General features: G+C 67.6%; 1 protein-coding gene across 13 annotated transcripts in view; it reads right to left on the bottom strand.

The window, feature by feature from the left end:
- The window catches only part of PLEC (plectin), a 36,689-nt gene that overhangs the window by 18,213 nt on the left and 4,310 nt on the right, over window positions 1-14,166 (bottom strand). For 3 of the 13 annotated variants that reach the window (XM_042020878.1, XM_042020870.1, XM_042020881.1), the window contains exons 2-18: window positions 9,297-9,358; window positions 8,752-8,766; window positions 8,256-8,345; window positions 7,916-7,951; window positions 6,667-6,744; window positions 6,483-6,575; window positions 6,110-6,276; window positions 5,303-5,418; window positions 5,105-5,211; window positions 4,904-5,023; window positions 4,224-4,319; window positions 3,727-3,854; window positions 3,103-3,196; window positions 2,858-3,012; window positions 2,083-2,395; window positions 1,493-1,570; window positions 880-1,041 (exon numbers count right to left, since the gene is read on the bottom strand). In XM_042020878.1, coding sequence (XP_041876812.1) covers window positions 880-1,041; window positions 1,493-1,570; window positions 2,083-2,395; window positions 2,858-3,012; window positions 3,103-3,196; window positions 3,727-3,854; window positions 4,224-4,319; window positions 4,904-5,023; window positions 5,105-5,211; window positions 5,303-5,418; window positions 6,110-6,276; window positions 6,483-6,575; window positions 6,667-6,744; window positions 7,916-7,951; window positions 8,256-8,345; window positions 8,752-8,766; window positions 9,297-9,358 — 1,910 coding nt within the window. Of the gene's footprint in view, window positions 1-879; window positions 1,042-1,492; window positions 1,571-2,082; window positions 2,396-2,857; window positions 3,013-3,102; window positions 3,197-3,726; window positions 3,855-4,223; window positions 4,320-4,903; window positions 5,024-5,104; window positions 5,212-5,302; window positions 5,419-6,109; window positions 6,277-6,482; window positions 6,576-6,666; window positions 6,745-7,915; window positions 7,952-8,255; window positions 8,346-8,751; window positions 8,767-9,296; window positions 9,359-11,163; window positions 11,327-11,411; window positions 11,428-12,785; window positions 12,937-14,166 lie in introns of those variants that run through there. The other 10 variants (XM_042020880.1, XM_042020871.1, XM_042020882.1 and 7 more) reach the window with 8 other exon arrangements.

The following is a 14,166-nucleotide window of genomic DNA, read 5'->3' as shown; positions in this document are numbered from 1 at the left end:
GTGTGTGTGCACACGTCAGCACAGCTGGGCACATGTGTGTGTGTGTGCGCACACGTCAGCACAGCTGGGCACACGTGTGTGTGTGTGTGTGTGCACACGTCAGCACAGCTGGGCACACGTGTGTGTGTGTGTACACGTCAGCACAGCTGGGCACATGTGTGTGTGTGTGTACACGTCAGCACAGCTGGGCACACGTGTGTGTGTGTGCGCATGTGCACGTCAGCACAGCTGGGCACATGCGTGTGTGTGTGTGCACACATCAGCACAGCTGGGCACATGCGTGTGTGTGTGTGTGTGCACACGTCAGCACAGCTGGGCACATGTGTGCACAGCTCTGTGTGCATGCGCACAGCTGGGGCTGTGTGCCAGGGGGGCCCTGGGCGTGCTCAGAAGGGTTCTGGGGGTTCTGGGTGTTAGGGGGACACAGGGACTCAGTGCCACATAGCAGGGAGGGGACCACATGGCACAGCCATGTGCATGTCCGTGTGTAGGAATGGCACACGTGTGCGTGTCTGTGTGTGGGGATGGCACACGTGCGTGTGCCCATGTGTGGGGATGGCACACGTGTGCGTGTCTGTGCAGGGATGGCACATGTGCGTGTCTGTGCAGGGATGGCACACGTGTGCGTGTCTGTGCGGGGATGGCACACGTGCGTGTGTCCGTGGACGTGTCCCCACGTGCAGCAGGTGTCCTCCATGTGTGTCTGCCCACATGCATGTCCATGTCATGGCCATGCCCATCTTTGTCCGTGTCCACACCCATCCCTGCGTCCATGTCCATCCCCGTGCCCATGTCCGTGTCCATGCCCATCACAGTGCCCATGTCATGTCTACACCCATCCCCGTGTCCGTGCCCATGCGTCACCCGCCGTGCCCGTACCGAGTAACTCTCCTTCTTGGCAGCCATGGCGGGGTTGTTGTGGCTCCAGTCAAAGGCCACCTCCTCCTCCTCGCGCTCGCTCAGCCACAGAAGCTCTTTGGTGGCAGCACTGACGAAGCCATGGAGACTCTCCAGGTGCCGCAGCCGTGACTTGGAGGAGTTCTGGGGAGGCACGGGGGGGGTGGTTTGCAGCTGCATCCTTGCCCTGCACGGCCACACCCCACACGCTCCTCCCCACAGGGCTGCCCCCCCCCCCCACCCTCTGTCCTCCCTCATCCTCCTCCCCACTTCCCCCCCATGTCCTGCATCCTCCTTCCCACACATCTCCCCCATCCTCCTCCCAAAAGCCCTCACACACTCCTCCCCGGCATGACCCCCCCACCACCACACCACCACTGTCCCCCCCTCCTGTCACACCCTCTTCCAGCAGGTCTCTCTCATGCGTCACACACCCCCGCCAGGTCCCTCCCATCTCACACCCCACCAGCAGAGCCCCCTCATGTCACACACCCCCTCCCCAGCAGGTCCCTTCATGTCTACCCCCCATGACCTCCCAAGCCACATGTCCCCAGCAGGTCCCCCCATGTCTGCCCCCCACCCCTCCAGCCCTCACCAGCAGCTTGGCGTACTGCAGTTCCAGCTTGCCCAGGCACTCCCGGTACGCACCACGCGGGCCAGGGGACAGCTGGGTCTGGAGGAGACACACCATCAGTCCCAGGACCCCCCCCGAAACAGCAGCACCCCAGCTGTCCCCCTGCACCCCGCAAGAGGAGGAGTAACAGCGGGGACTCACATGGGGAAGGCAGTGGAGGGGCCACACCAGCAGTGCAGGGGCTGCGGGGGATGCCCTCATGGCACGGTGAGGGCACCCCGAGACCTGGGGGGCTGGGGGCAGAGGGCTGTGGGGGCCAGGATGGGCTGCTGTCCCCAACCCCCCCCCCACCAGCCTGTGCAAAGCCCTGGCACCTCAAAGACCCCCAGGAGCAGAGGTGGGTGAGTTCTGGGGGCCTCGGGGACCCCCAGTAGCAGAAGGAGGGGTGGCCATGGTGCTTCGGGGACCCTGAGGCACAGACTGAAGGCAGTCCTACAGGAAATGCTCAGGAGCAGGGGAGGGGACAGAACCGGGGGACCCCTGGAAGCAGAGTGGGAACAACCCCAGAGGACCCCCAGAACCCGGGGATCCCCAGCACCCAGGGGTCTCACCTCATCAGCCCGTGCCCGCTCCACCTTGGCACGGAACTCCTCGATGGCACAGTGCAGCCCGCGGTGGGCGCCCAGGTGGGTCTCCACGGTGGGCAGGTCCGCGCCCCACTCGGCTGTGGCCACACGCCGCTGGTTCTCCTCCACCCAGGCCAGCAGCTCCTGCAGGTACCGCAGCGGAGCCTCGTCCGGCTCTGGCCGCCGCTGCCCTGATGCCATGGATACGGCCGTCACCGCTGTCGCCGGCGCCCCCGACTTGAGCCGCAGGTTGTACTCAGTGCGGATGGACACCAGGCGCTCGTGCAGGCGGTACACGCTGCGGGGGGGGGGGGGATTGCCAGTGGGGGGCACAGGGGGCATGGGGGACTTCGGGGTCATGAGGAGCTTTGGGGTGTACAGGTGTTGCAAGGGAGTACAGCGAACATGGGGAGTTTGGGGACATGGGAGGCTTTGGGGGCATGAGAAGATTTGGGGTGTACAGGGGTCACAGGGGGCTTTTGGGGGTGCAAGGGCCACAGAGAGTATGGGGGGCTTTGAGGGGACATGAGGGACATGCAGGGCATGGGGGTCACAGGAGGTTTTGCAGGGCTTTGGGGGGCACAGGGGACATAGGGGTGGCCAGGGTGCAGGGAGCATGGGAGACATGGGGCGCATGGGCAGCATGGAGGACATGGGACATGAAGGGCTTTGGGGGGCAGGAAGGACAAGGGGGACATGGAGGTCTCTGGGAGCACAGGGCCACGGGGACAAGCCGTGGGGACCCCCACAGCACCCGTACCGACGGTACATCTGCTCGCCCTGGGGATGCCGCCCATCCTTGAGGCTCTGGACATCATTGAAGAGCAGCCGGATCATGGCATCCGCCTTGTCCAGGTCCCGCTCCACCTCTGCCGCCTTCTGTGGTGCCTTCCCAGCCGCCAGCAGCCGCACGTCCTGCGGGGGCAGGGACAGTAAGGCCACGGCCAGCAGCGTGGCCAGCACTGGTCCCAGCAGGGCCCCTGCCGCAGTGCCACCGGCACTCACCGCCTGCAGCAGAGCATCTGCCTGGTTCAGCTGCTCCTCACAGAGCCCTGACTCCATCTGCAGCTTGGTGACCACGCGCTGCAGCTGCTCCAGCCTGCGGGGACACGGAGGGACACAGAGGGACATGGTCAGCACTGATGGGGTCCTGCCCAGGGGGCAGCTGTCCTGGCCATGCTCAGCATGGGTCCTGTCCCGTGCTGCATCCTGTTCCCTGTCCTGCTCCCCATCCCGCTCCCAATCCCCATCTTGCTTTCCCCATCCCCATTCCCATCCTGCCCCCATCCCACTTCCAGTCTCAATCCCAATCCCCCACATCCCATCCCATTTCAATCCCCATCCCGCCCCTCATCCCATTCCCCATCCCCCCACCTCCATCCAAATCCCCATCCCACCCCCACCCCCCCTGTCCCCGATCCTGCCCCCATCCCTCTCCGTGCCGTGCCGTGCCGCTCTCGAGGCCGGCGGCCGCCGAGGCTTCCCAGCCGGAGCGGTGACTCACAGCCCTGTGGTTCCCCCTCGGGGGGGCCGGGACACTCCACCCCGGCCCAGCCCCGCGGTTTGGCAGCGGGAGGGGGGTGTGGATGCCAGCGCGGCCCTGCCCGCCCCCCCGGCCCCCCCACTCGCCTCTCGAACTCTGCCCGCAGCAGCTTCTCCCGCTCCAGCACAGCAACGTGCAGCCGCCCCCACTCCTTCTCCACGTCCAGGGGGTGGTACCCGGGGGGCACCTTCAGCTGTCCCGACTGCACCGCGCCCTGCACACCCCAATTGTCACACACTGCCCGAAGGGGCGGGCCGGGGTCTGCCGCGGGACCCCCGGCACCCTTCATCCCCTTGGGACCCACCCCACAAGACCCCTGACACCCTGGGACCCACAGCCCCCAGGACCATCATCCACCCCACACCCCCCGAAGCCCCCAGCCCCGCAGGGCTATCATACCCTTGGGACCCCTCCCCAGCTTCTCAAGATCCCTGGCTACTCAGGACCCCAGACCCCCAGGATCTCCACCCCAGGGTCTCCCCCTCAGGCTCCCCACCCCTTGGGGTCCCAAACACCCTCACGAGGACCCTCGCCCCCCCTCAGGACCCCACCTCCAAGCCCCTCCCCAGCCCTTGGCTGGTACCTCCAGAGCCTGGAAGATGGCTTTGGAGCGGTTCTTGTCAGCCTCCCGAGCCGGCAGCTCTGTCTCCTTGAACTTGAGGAACTGGCGCCAGAGGATCTGCCGGGGGTGGGGGGCAGCTGAGCGGGGACCCCCAGCCGCTGCTGCCCCCTCCCCAAGCATCCGCCCCCCCCCCTCCACAATTTTCCGTGTGTGCAGAGCCGGCGGGAAGGAAGTGGCCGTGCAGGGCTTTGCCAGCAGTGACTCACGGCAGAGCCAGGGAGGGTGAGTCAGAGGGGGCCCCCCCCTCATGGGGCACCCGGCTCTGTCACTGCTCTGAGTCCCCAAACCCTGCAGACCCCCAGAGTGGCACCGGTGAGGGCTCAGTGCCACCGCCGCACCCAGGTCCCACGGTGACCCACGGCACAGCACAGCTGGCTATATGCTACCACACTGGACATGAGCCACCCATGGTGGGGCTGCTGGCTGGCTGGCACCCTTCACTGGGCATGAACCACCCACAGCGGGGCCACTGGCCAGCTAGGACTCTGCCACGTGCTGCCCCAGCCATCAGTGGCTCCTGGGGTCGGTCATCCCTGTGGCAGCACCGTCCATGTCCCTTCCTCTGTGTCCATCCCCATGCCCATGCCAGGCCAGCAGCACTGTTCCTGTCCTCACCCCCGTGCCTGTGCTGCTGGCCTCACCTCAATCTCCTCGTAGCTGGCAGGGAGGCGACGCTCCTCAAAGAGTGCCGAGTGCTGCCGGCTCCACTGCAGCAGTCCCGTCACCACCTCATAGTACTCCTGCCAGCGCAGCTGCAGCTCCTGGGGAGGGGGACACGTGTGGGGCAGGGAGTGACACTGTGGGGGGCAGCAGCAGCGGTGACCCCCAGCACCCCAACTCACATTGGCCTTGACACCATCCTGCACCTCGGGCACGCGCGGCATGGCATCGTACAGCGAGGACACGTAGGTGATGATGGACTTCTCGTCTGGCTGCGCCACATCCACGTCTGCAGGGAGGGAGGGGGTCAGGAGGGGGACTCCGTGGTGGGGAGGGATGGGGCTCCCTAGAGGGACCTCCCAGTTCACCCCGGCCCGCACCTTCGGGGTCCAGCAGCCGTGTCACCCCCAGATCCCGCTCGGCCACGGTGAAGGCCTGGTCCAGGTTCTCCAGGTTGCTCTGGCGGTACACCCGGCTCATGTCGATCAGCATTGGCCTGTGGGTGGGGGATGAGCAGGGATCAGTGGGGCTGTGGGGACCCCAAAACCCCGAGGAGGGCAGGTCCCCCCCTTCCTGGGGCTACCAGGGCTGCCTCCTCTGCCTGTACTCCTGCCCGGCCACCCCAGACCCCACACCCCCACACCAGGGGCACTGGTGGCCGGGGAGACCCCCACAGGCAGCACAGGGACACGAGGAACTGGGGATACCCTCGGTCCCCAGTAGGAACCCTGGCACAGTCAGAGCCCCCATATCCTGCGAATTGGGGACCCCAAGCCTGCACAGGGCTGGCGCTCCAGGCCCCCATGGGGCTGACACCCCAATCCCCTGTGGGGCTGACAGCTTGGCCCCCTTTGGGGCCCCATGGTGGGAACAAGCTCAGCATGGCAGTGACCTGGTTCAGAGCACGGCACAGCCGTGACACGGCACAGTGTAGGTGACTCCCCCCATCTGGCACAGGCCTGCACATATTTGCTCTCCCCAAAGGCACGCAGCAGTCCCAGCAGGACCCGCGGGGACCTGCCTGCCAGCGCCCCGGCACGCCGCAGTGGGCACGGCACTGCCGGCACAGGCCGATGGGCCAGGACTCGTCAGGAGCACGCACTTGCATCGCCCCGAGCGAGATCGGCATGGGCACCCCGCGAGCACACGCCTGCCCATGGACCACACGGCACCACTGTGGCACCCACCTGTGCCGGTGGATGATGGCATTGAAGAGGCGCCCGTCCCGCCAGCTGGTGGTGAAGTTGTCACAGCGGAGGCCCTGGTAATCCTCCACCATCCGCTGTGACCACAGCAGCAGCTTCTCCTTGGCTGTCATGTCCTCTGACTGCCCCGTCACCTGAATGTCTGAGATCTGCCAGGACATAGTTGTTACTCCAGAAACCGGCACAGGCACCAGCACGGGCACCGGCACGGGCACAGTGACAGTCGCTACATGGCAGCTGCCAGTGACACCGCTCCTGCCCCACTGGGGATGAAACCAGCCCGGGGAGGCCCCCAGCACCACGGAATCCTGGCCCCTCAGTACCACTGTCCCCATCCCCGTCCCGCCAGGCTCACCTGGAAGTGGAGGATGATGGTCCAGATGAGCCCCAGTGTGAGCTTGGGGTTGCCATCGGCGATGTCATCGTTCCGGATGTTCACCAGCTTCACCTGCAGCACAGGACACGCGCGGCTCAGGCACAGGGCAGGGCGGCACGGCCCCGGGGTTACGGGCATCCCAGGGGTCCCACCCCATTCTCACCTGCCGATGCTTCAGGTAGTTCAGGGCAATCTGGACATTCTGCAGCTTGTGGAAGCGCATCCGGCCCTTCTCCCGGGGCTGGGGGAGAGGAGGGCAGTGAGTGCAGCCACACTGGACACAGCAGCCCTGACGTGTCCTGCCGCCACAGCCCCGGCCCCCCCGCACGGCCATGGCCCCACCGAGATGCCACTACACCGTCCTGCCACCCGGCCCCCCCCGCCACGCCCGGCACTATCCGGCCCCTCCCAGCGCCGCGCATGCCGATGGCACCCGCCCTCGCACTTTGCCCCTGCAGGGGTGGGGACGCTCCCCATGCCCCCCCGTGAACCCGCCGGCACAGGCTGTTCCCACGCCGCACCCGGCAGCACCGGGACCATCACAGCCATTCCGAGGGGAGCCGAGTGCCCGACGTGTGGGCATAGCAGCCACTGCCCGGGCAGGACTGGTGCTGGCTCAGTGCCAGTGCACCCCGGTCCTGGCAGTGCTGCATGTCTGGCCACCGTGGTCCCTCCCCATGCAGCTCCCTGCCACGCTCCAGTGTCCCCTCAGCAGGACCAGGAACTGCCAAGCTGGGTGAGTGCCCCCCAAACTTGTGGGTTCCAGCTGGGATCCCCTGGGTCCTGCCCAGACAGACCCCCCACACGTTCTTGCCCCATGACAATGCCGACGTTTCACCAGCTAAGCCCAGCTTTGGCTGCTGGGAGAGCTGGGGACTCCATGAACCCCCTCGTGCCACTCAGCAACAGACCAGGGTCACCCCATCCCACAGAAGGGGGCCAACATGGACCTGCAGCCGCTCAGGGCCACGGCCAGCCCTAGCATGAGACCTAGGGAGCTGGTGGCCATGGTGGCCAGCCACTCCACAGAGCCTGCAGCATGTCCTGCTGTGGTGCCAGGAGCCAGTCCAGCTCCAGCCTGACAACACCCAGCATGGTGGGATTGCTCCCAGCGATGCTGTTTGTGGAAGACGACTTCTCTCTTGCTGCTGCCACTGAGTTCTGGCCCAGGGAAACCCACCCCCACAGCACTCAGCTTGGGGGGCACCAGGACAGGCACAGCATGCAGCCAGAGCACCAGGATGGCACTGGGACAGGCATGGCGCATGGCTGGACCACTGGGACAGGCATGGCACATGGCACACGGCATAGGGCACATGGCATGCAGACAGTCCTGGGACATGCTCGGCGCTGCTCTGTGCCGGTGGTTGCCATGCGGGGCCATGCCAAGAGCTGACGGCAGAACCACTCACCAACCGCAAGGTCCGGAGGACGTCGCGCTCCCGGGGCTGCCCCGGCCGAGCCGAGCGGAGAGGAGCAGAGAGAGGAAGGAGAAGGAGGAGGCAAAGGCGGCGGTGGGCCGGGGGCCGGCGCCAGGAAGCAGAGAGGGCACCAAAGCAAAGAGAGGTTAGAGGCGGGGGCGGGGGGCGCGGGCACTCTGGGCTCGCTGGGACAGACCGACGGCCAAGCGGGAAGAGAGGGAACAGAGGCAGGCAGCGAGGGTGAGGATGAGGATGAGGACGGTCGGCAGAGGGGCACCGGCACGTGGCGGGGAGTGGGGAACAGTGCAGGGCAGGACAGCACGACACCTACCAGTGTGTCACCCGACAGCACCTCCAGCAGCGAGATGAGGTTGTGCCCATCCCGCAGGTCCTCGTACAGGTCGTTGACATGGCGCTGCGCCTGTGGGGACAGCGGTTTCAGGGGGCTGGGGGCAGCTGAGCATCCCCCACCCCTGCCAGCCAACACCGGGGTGGGCGCCCGGTGACCCCCCAGCACAGCGGGTGCTCACACACAGCCCCAAGTGCAGCTGTTGTCCCCAGTGCCATGTCCCGCCCAAACACACACAGCAGCTCCCCCCGTGCCAGGATGGATCCAGCATCACTCCAGCATCACTCTGGCATCACTCTGGCATGCACAGAGATCCACTGCCCACCATGCTGGGTTGGACCCACCGCCCACCATGAAGGGGTCAGACCCACTGCCTACCACAGCGGCAGCCCCAGGGGTCCATTCCCAGCGTGGGGAAAGGAGGGTGTGCAAAGAGGAAGAGCGTGGTGGGACAGGGAGAGAGAGAGGAAGGACCTACCTCTGCTCGCCAGTGCTGCGCAGGGCAGAGAGAAGAGAGCAGTTAGGAGAGAGCAGAGAGGGGACCCAGGATGGGCAGAGCGTGGTGGCACCACGATGGCACTGCAGGGTCAGGGACATGTGGAGATACATTGGCCCAGGGGCTGGGGCATGTCCCAGTGTGTGCCAGGTGCCAAGGTGGGGCTCTGCCTGCGGCCATGGGCCCAGCACGCTGGCAGGGAATAGGCACTGGCAGGAGTGGGACAGCACTGAGGGCATCAAAGCACAGGACACATCCCCACGTGCCAGGGGCACCATTCCCTCCTGGCATACATGGGAGGGCAGCAGGAGGGCAGATCCTGCCTGCAAGGGCAGACCCCTCCATGGAAGCAGCTGAGAGGCCTCAGCCACAGGTGAGGCACAAGAGCACCAGCACTGGCACCAGGGACCCTCCGCTGCCACATCCTCGGCCACACCAGCACACGGGGCTGTGGCTGGGGGTGCTTCAGGGCCTGGGGCCGGGGACTGCTGGGGCAGTGGTGCCCGCTGGACTGGCGGTACCCATACCTTGATAAGGTGCTTGTTGACCCATTTGGTGAAGGTTTTCTTCTGGACACGATCTCGCTCATCTGCAAGAGACGAGAAGGACAGGTGAGCCAGTGGCACCAGGGTCACGGCATGGCAAAAAACAGACCCCGCCGGTGGCACCGCAGGGCATGGCTGGTGCAGGAAACGATGAGCCAACAGCTCTGGGGAACCACAGTGAGTCACGGGGTGTGGGGAAAGGAAACAGCTAACGGGGATTGGCCCCAGCGTGCCAGCACGATGCCAGCACCCACCAGCACCCGCCAGCACCCAGCAGCACTTCAGCGCTGAGCACTGAGGTTAGATCAGCTGTCCAGAACTGGCTGCAGGTTCAACCCCAGTATGGACAAATTAAGAGTTGGACTTGGTGATCCTTGTGGAACTCCTTTCACCTCAGAATATTCTGTGTCTCTGTGACTGCTCAGAGCAGGAGGTGCCCACCCAACCCTGAGCCCCCTGGCACTGCGGCAAGGAGCCCCAGCACTGCCCTGGCCTCAGTGGGCACTGACTGAGTGGGACCGGTATGGTACAGAGACAAGGCCACGGGGTGTTTGTCCTGGCACAACCCCGGCACAGCCCTGGCCCCACAGGCAGGGCCCTGGTGGGACATGTATGGGATCGAGATGAGCCCACGCACCGTCTGCACTGCCAGAGCCGTGGGACACCCCGGGACACCCCACACCCCCAGGACACCCTTCTTTGTGGGCACAGGGCCAACAGGGCCACAGTGAGTCACGGCACTCCCTGCCCGCTGCCCTGTCATTAGGGGATGGGATGGGATGGGAATGGTGACACATTGGGATGGGAACCTGGGATCACGCCGGACCCAGCTCCCCAGCACCCGCTACCAGCACCCACTACCCTGGGCCCTGCTAACCCCCCCAGTGCCCTGCGCTCCGCTGCCAGCACCCGCTCTCCTGTCCCCGATCCCTGTGGGCCTCAGTGTCACCGCCAGTGCCAGACCCAGCCTGATGCCCAAGAAGGGTCAGAAACAGAAGGGACACCCCACGCACATGGGACGATGCCACTGGTGCCGCGTCAGCCTCAACGCCCCCCTGCCCTCGCCGTGGCGAGCCGGGCGCCGCATGCTGGGTCTTGCCCTGCCGGAGCGTGCCGGGATCTGCCCACGCAGCACCCAGCGCCGCACAAGCAACATCCCCCGCCCGAGAGAGCACCCGGGGATGTTGCACGGCCCGAATCGCCCCGCGGGCCCACGGGCGCTCAGCGGCCCAGCCAGGGCGTGCCGGGCCGGGAGTGGCCACGGTGCGAGAAGAAGGAAGGAAGGAAGGAAGGAAGGAAACGTGGGGCACAGTGCGCGCCGAGCGGGGGGCACCGACACCATACCCCGGCATCCGCGCCCACAACATTGACACTCAAGGGGTCCCCAGAGCGGCGCCCACCCCGCGGCGGCGGCAGAATGAGCGCCGCGGCCAGGTCGGGCGGCCAGGCAGGGCGTGGCAGGAAGCGACCGCGGGCACCGGGGATGGAGCTGGGCGGCGGCGTGGGGTCTGCCCCAGTCTGCCCCAAAACCCGTCCCGCAGACACCGCCCCAGCATGGGGGTCTGCCCCACAGCCTGGCCGGAGACCTCGCCCCGGCGTGGCGGGTCAGACCCACAGCCTGCCCTGGGTAGAACCATCTGGAGACACCGCCCCGGCACGGCGCTCTGCCCCAGGGACACCGCTCTGGTGTGGAGGGTTACCCCACGGCCTGCCTGGGGGCCCACGGCCCCGGGGACACGGACCCATGGGCACGGGGGTGTCCCCCAGGGACGCCGCCCTGGTACGGGGGTCTGCCCCGCAGCCTGCTCTGGGGACACCGCCCCGGCTGGGGGATGCAATGGCACGGTACCTTTGCGGCCCTCGGCCGCCCGCAGCACGGCCAGGTACAGGTTGTCCTCAGAGCCCGTTCGGGCGGTCACCGCCGGAGCCTCCTCCGAGCTGCGCCGCGGCCGGGACATGCTGAGCCCCAACAGAGCCGCTCTCCCCTCCCGCTCCGCCGCCGGTCCCGCCGCGAGTGGGGCGGCCCGGGGAGGAGACGGGGCTCTCTCCCCCGCCCCACGCCCCGACCCTGCCCACAGGAAACTCCCGAGCTTTAACCCTTCCTTTCCTGCGCCTGCAGCCGGGATGGGACATGGACCCACAGACCAGCTATGGGGCACCCCATGGAGAGCCGGCACCCCCAGTCCCACACATGGGGCCGTGAGACCCCCGGATCTGCAAGCGCAGGGAGCGGGACCCTCGTTCCTGAAGACCGGGGTGCTCAGAAACTGCTCACCCCGCACCCAGGGCAGCCAAACCCCCTGCCCTACACCTCGGGGCCTTGGGACCTCCAGGTCCCTAAGTCCAGGAGGGTGGGACCCACAGCCTGGGGCTGTTGGACCCCCAGTCACCACACCTCAGGACCACCAGGTTTCCAAGCTTCAGAGACCCAGGTCGCCCAGGTTTCCATCTCAAGACCCTCCTAACCCACCACAGAGGGTCCCCAGGACCCCTCTGGCCCCATGGTCAGGGGCTCCCTAGCATCCCAGCCCCCAACTGGGGCCTTCAGTCCCTGTGGGGGTTTTGGCACCACCTGGTGCCACAGCCCAGGGACCACCCCAGAAACCCCAGCACACAGCCGGACACAGTAGGATCCCTGCTCCCCCCACCTGGGGTTCAAGCCCCCCAGGTTCACCAGCCCCGGTCCCAGGTCCCACATTTGAGGGGCTGATCCCTGGGGCCTGTCTTGAGGGGTTCAGAGTCACAATCCCCTGGGCTGCAGGATCCCCAGGATGTGGGACTGAGCCCCACAGACTCCCCCGGGTTCCCCTTGCACACACCAGCCCCTCCAGCGGCTCCGCTCCTGACAAGCCCCCCAGGACAGCACCCACACCCTGCCCTGTGCCCCACAGGCCCCACGGGCTCTCGTATCGGGTGGGGGAATTGGCAGCACTGTAGGAATCCCCCCTCCCCAGGGATTCTTCTCCCACCGCCCTCCCCCAACGGGTGACAACATCGGTTGTGGGGACCACAGGGCAGATGCAGGGGCTGTGCCCCACTGGGTGCTGCATCCCTCCTTGGGGTGGCTGGCCCAGGCTGAGAATCCACAGCCAGTTGGGGTGACAGGGACCTGTCAGTCCTGCCCATCGCAGCACCCATGTCACCAACGTCACCCATGCCATCCACGGCAGGGGTGGCAGCTGCTGGGGAAAGTGCAGCTGCGGGTGCCCTGAGCGCTGCCAGCCTGGCACAGCCAACACCCCAATACCCACGTCTGCACCCCAACACCCATGTCTGCACCCTAACGCCCAAGTCTGCGCCCCAACAGCCCCTTTCTGCAGCGGCGGGCATTGCCCGTCCCCAGTGTGGAGTCCAAGGACACGGGGCCGTGGCCGCGTCTCATGGTGACTCACGGTCCAACCGCGCGCCCGCGGCGCCACGGGGAGCCCCGCCGGCCCCCGCCCACTCGTGACACCCACCCCTGACACCCACCTGTGACACTCTGTGGGTACAGGGGCCCGTCAGGGAGCGGCAGCCGCGGCCGGCCCGATGCCCGCTGGGGCAGAGCCAGCGCGGCCGCCGCGGAATGCGGGCGGCACCGGCCCGGCCCCAGCCCCGGCACGCACATTTTTCCGCCGAGAGCGCATCTGGCACAGGCACATCTGGCGCCCGGAGCGCGGTGGGAGCCCTGCTGACGCACGTCGGGGGAGGCAGGGGCACCCCGGAGCCGCGGCTACCGCGACACGGCCGAAGGTGCCACCGGGCGGGAGAGGGACGCGGCGGTGACACTGCCACGGCGGTGACAAGGGTGGCACCTCTCTGCCCTGGCACTGCGCTCTCACCGGCCGAACCGCCCCCGACGTGCCGAGCCGGGGCCGGGGCCGGGACCGGGGCCGGGGCCGGGACCGGGGCCAGGGCCGGCGGGTTCTGAGCCGCGACCGAGAGCCTGGGATCGCTCCAGGGTGAGGGGCGGGACGGCACCGCCGCTCCAGCACCGCCAGCACCGGCACCCCCCGGCTGCGGCACCCCGGCTCCGGCAGGTACCGACCGGGAGGACGCGGCGGCGTCAGAGCGGGCGCTTTGAAGACCTGACGGGGCGGCTCCTGGCACCGTCCCCGGCGGCTCCCGGGGCAGGCGGCGCCCGGCTCCCGGCCCTGGCAGCTCCGGGCTCCGGCGGCTCCCGGGCCAGCCGGGCCGGCCGGGCAGGAGCGCCTCAGCCTCGCCCGCGGGTGCCGACGCTACCGGGCCGGCCTGGCTCCCTCCCACGGCGTCTCTCGCCCTCCGGGCTCCGAGGGAGCCCCCGGGACCCGCCGAGCCGCCCCCACCTCGACACTGCGCCGGGCGCCCGCACCCTGCGGCATCCGCGGCCGCGGGCACAGAACGGGCGCTGCCGGCACCGGGGCTGTACCCAGCGCTGCGGTGACACCCAGGTGACACCGCCACGCACCAGGCCAGGACAACGGGGCAGCAAATCACTGCGAGGGCTCCCGGCACCGGCCCGGCCGCACCAAGGCTGGGGGAGACCTCGAGCCCCACGCCAGGGAGGGCCGGGAGGCGGCGGGGTCTGAGGCCGCCGGCAGCGAGCGGGGTGTTGGCACCGGGGGGAGAGTCAGGACCTGGGGGCGAAGGGACAGCACCGGGAAGAGGGTCAGCACCGGGGATTCCCCGCGGTGTGGGAGCACACCAGGGTGGGTGGGCACGGGGGGAGCTGAGCTGAGACAGACACACGGCGTGCACACACAGACACAGGCACATGCACACGGGGTGCACACACACGTGTGCACACACACACGTGAGTGTGCAGAGGCACACAAACACACCACACACACGCACAGAACACATCAGTGCAGCAGGACACACGGGTGCGCACACA

Source organism: Corvus kubaryi, unplaced genomic scaffold (genome assembly GCF_017639235.1).
Source record: "Corvus kubaryi isolate FWS band 111438036 unplaced genomic scaffold, C.kubaryi_AGA036_p1.0 37063, whole genome shotgun sequence".
NCBI classification, from domain to species: domain Eukaryota; kingdom Metazoa; phylum Chordata; class Aves; order Passeriformes; family Corvidae; genus Corvus; species Corvus kubaryi.
Note: the sequence above shows the minus strand (reverse complement) of the source record. Positions and strands in the feature narration are given on the sequence as shown.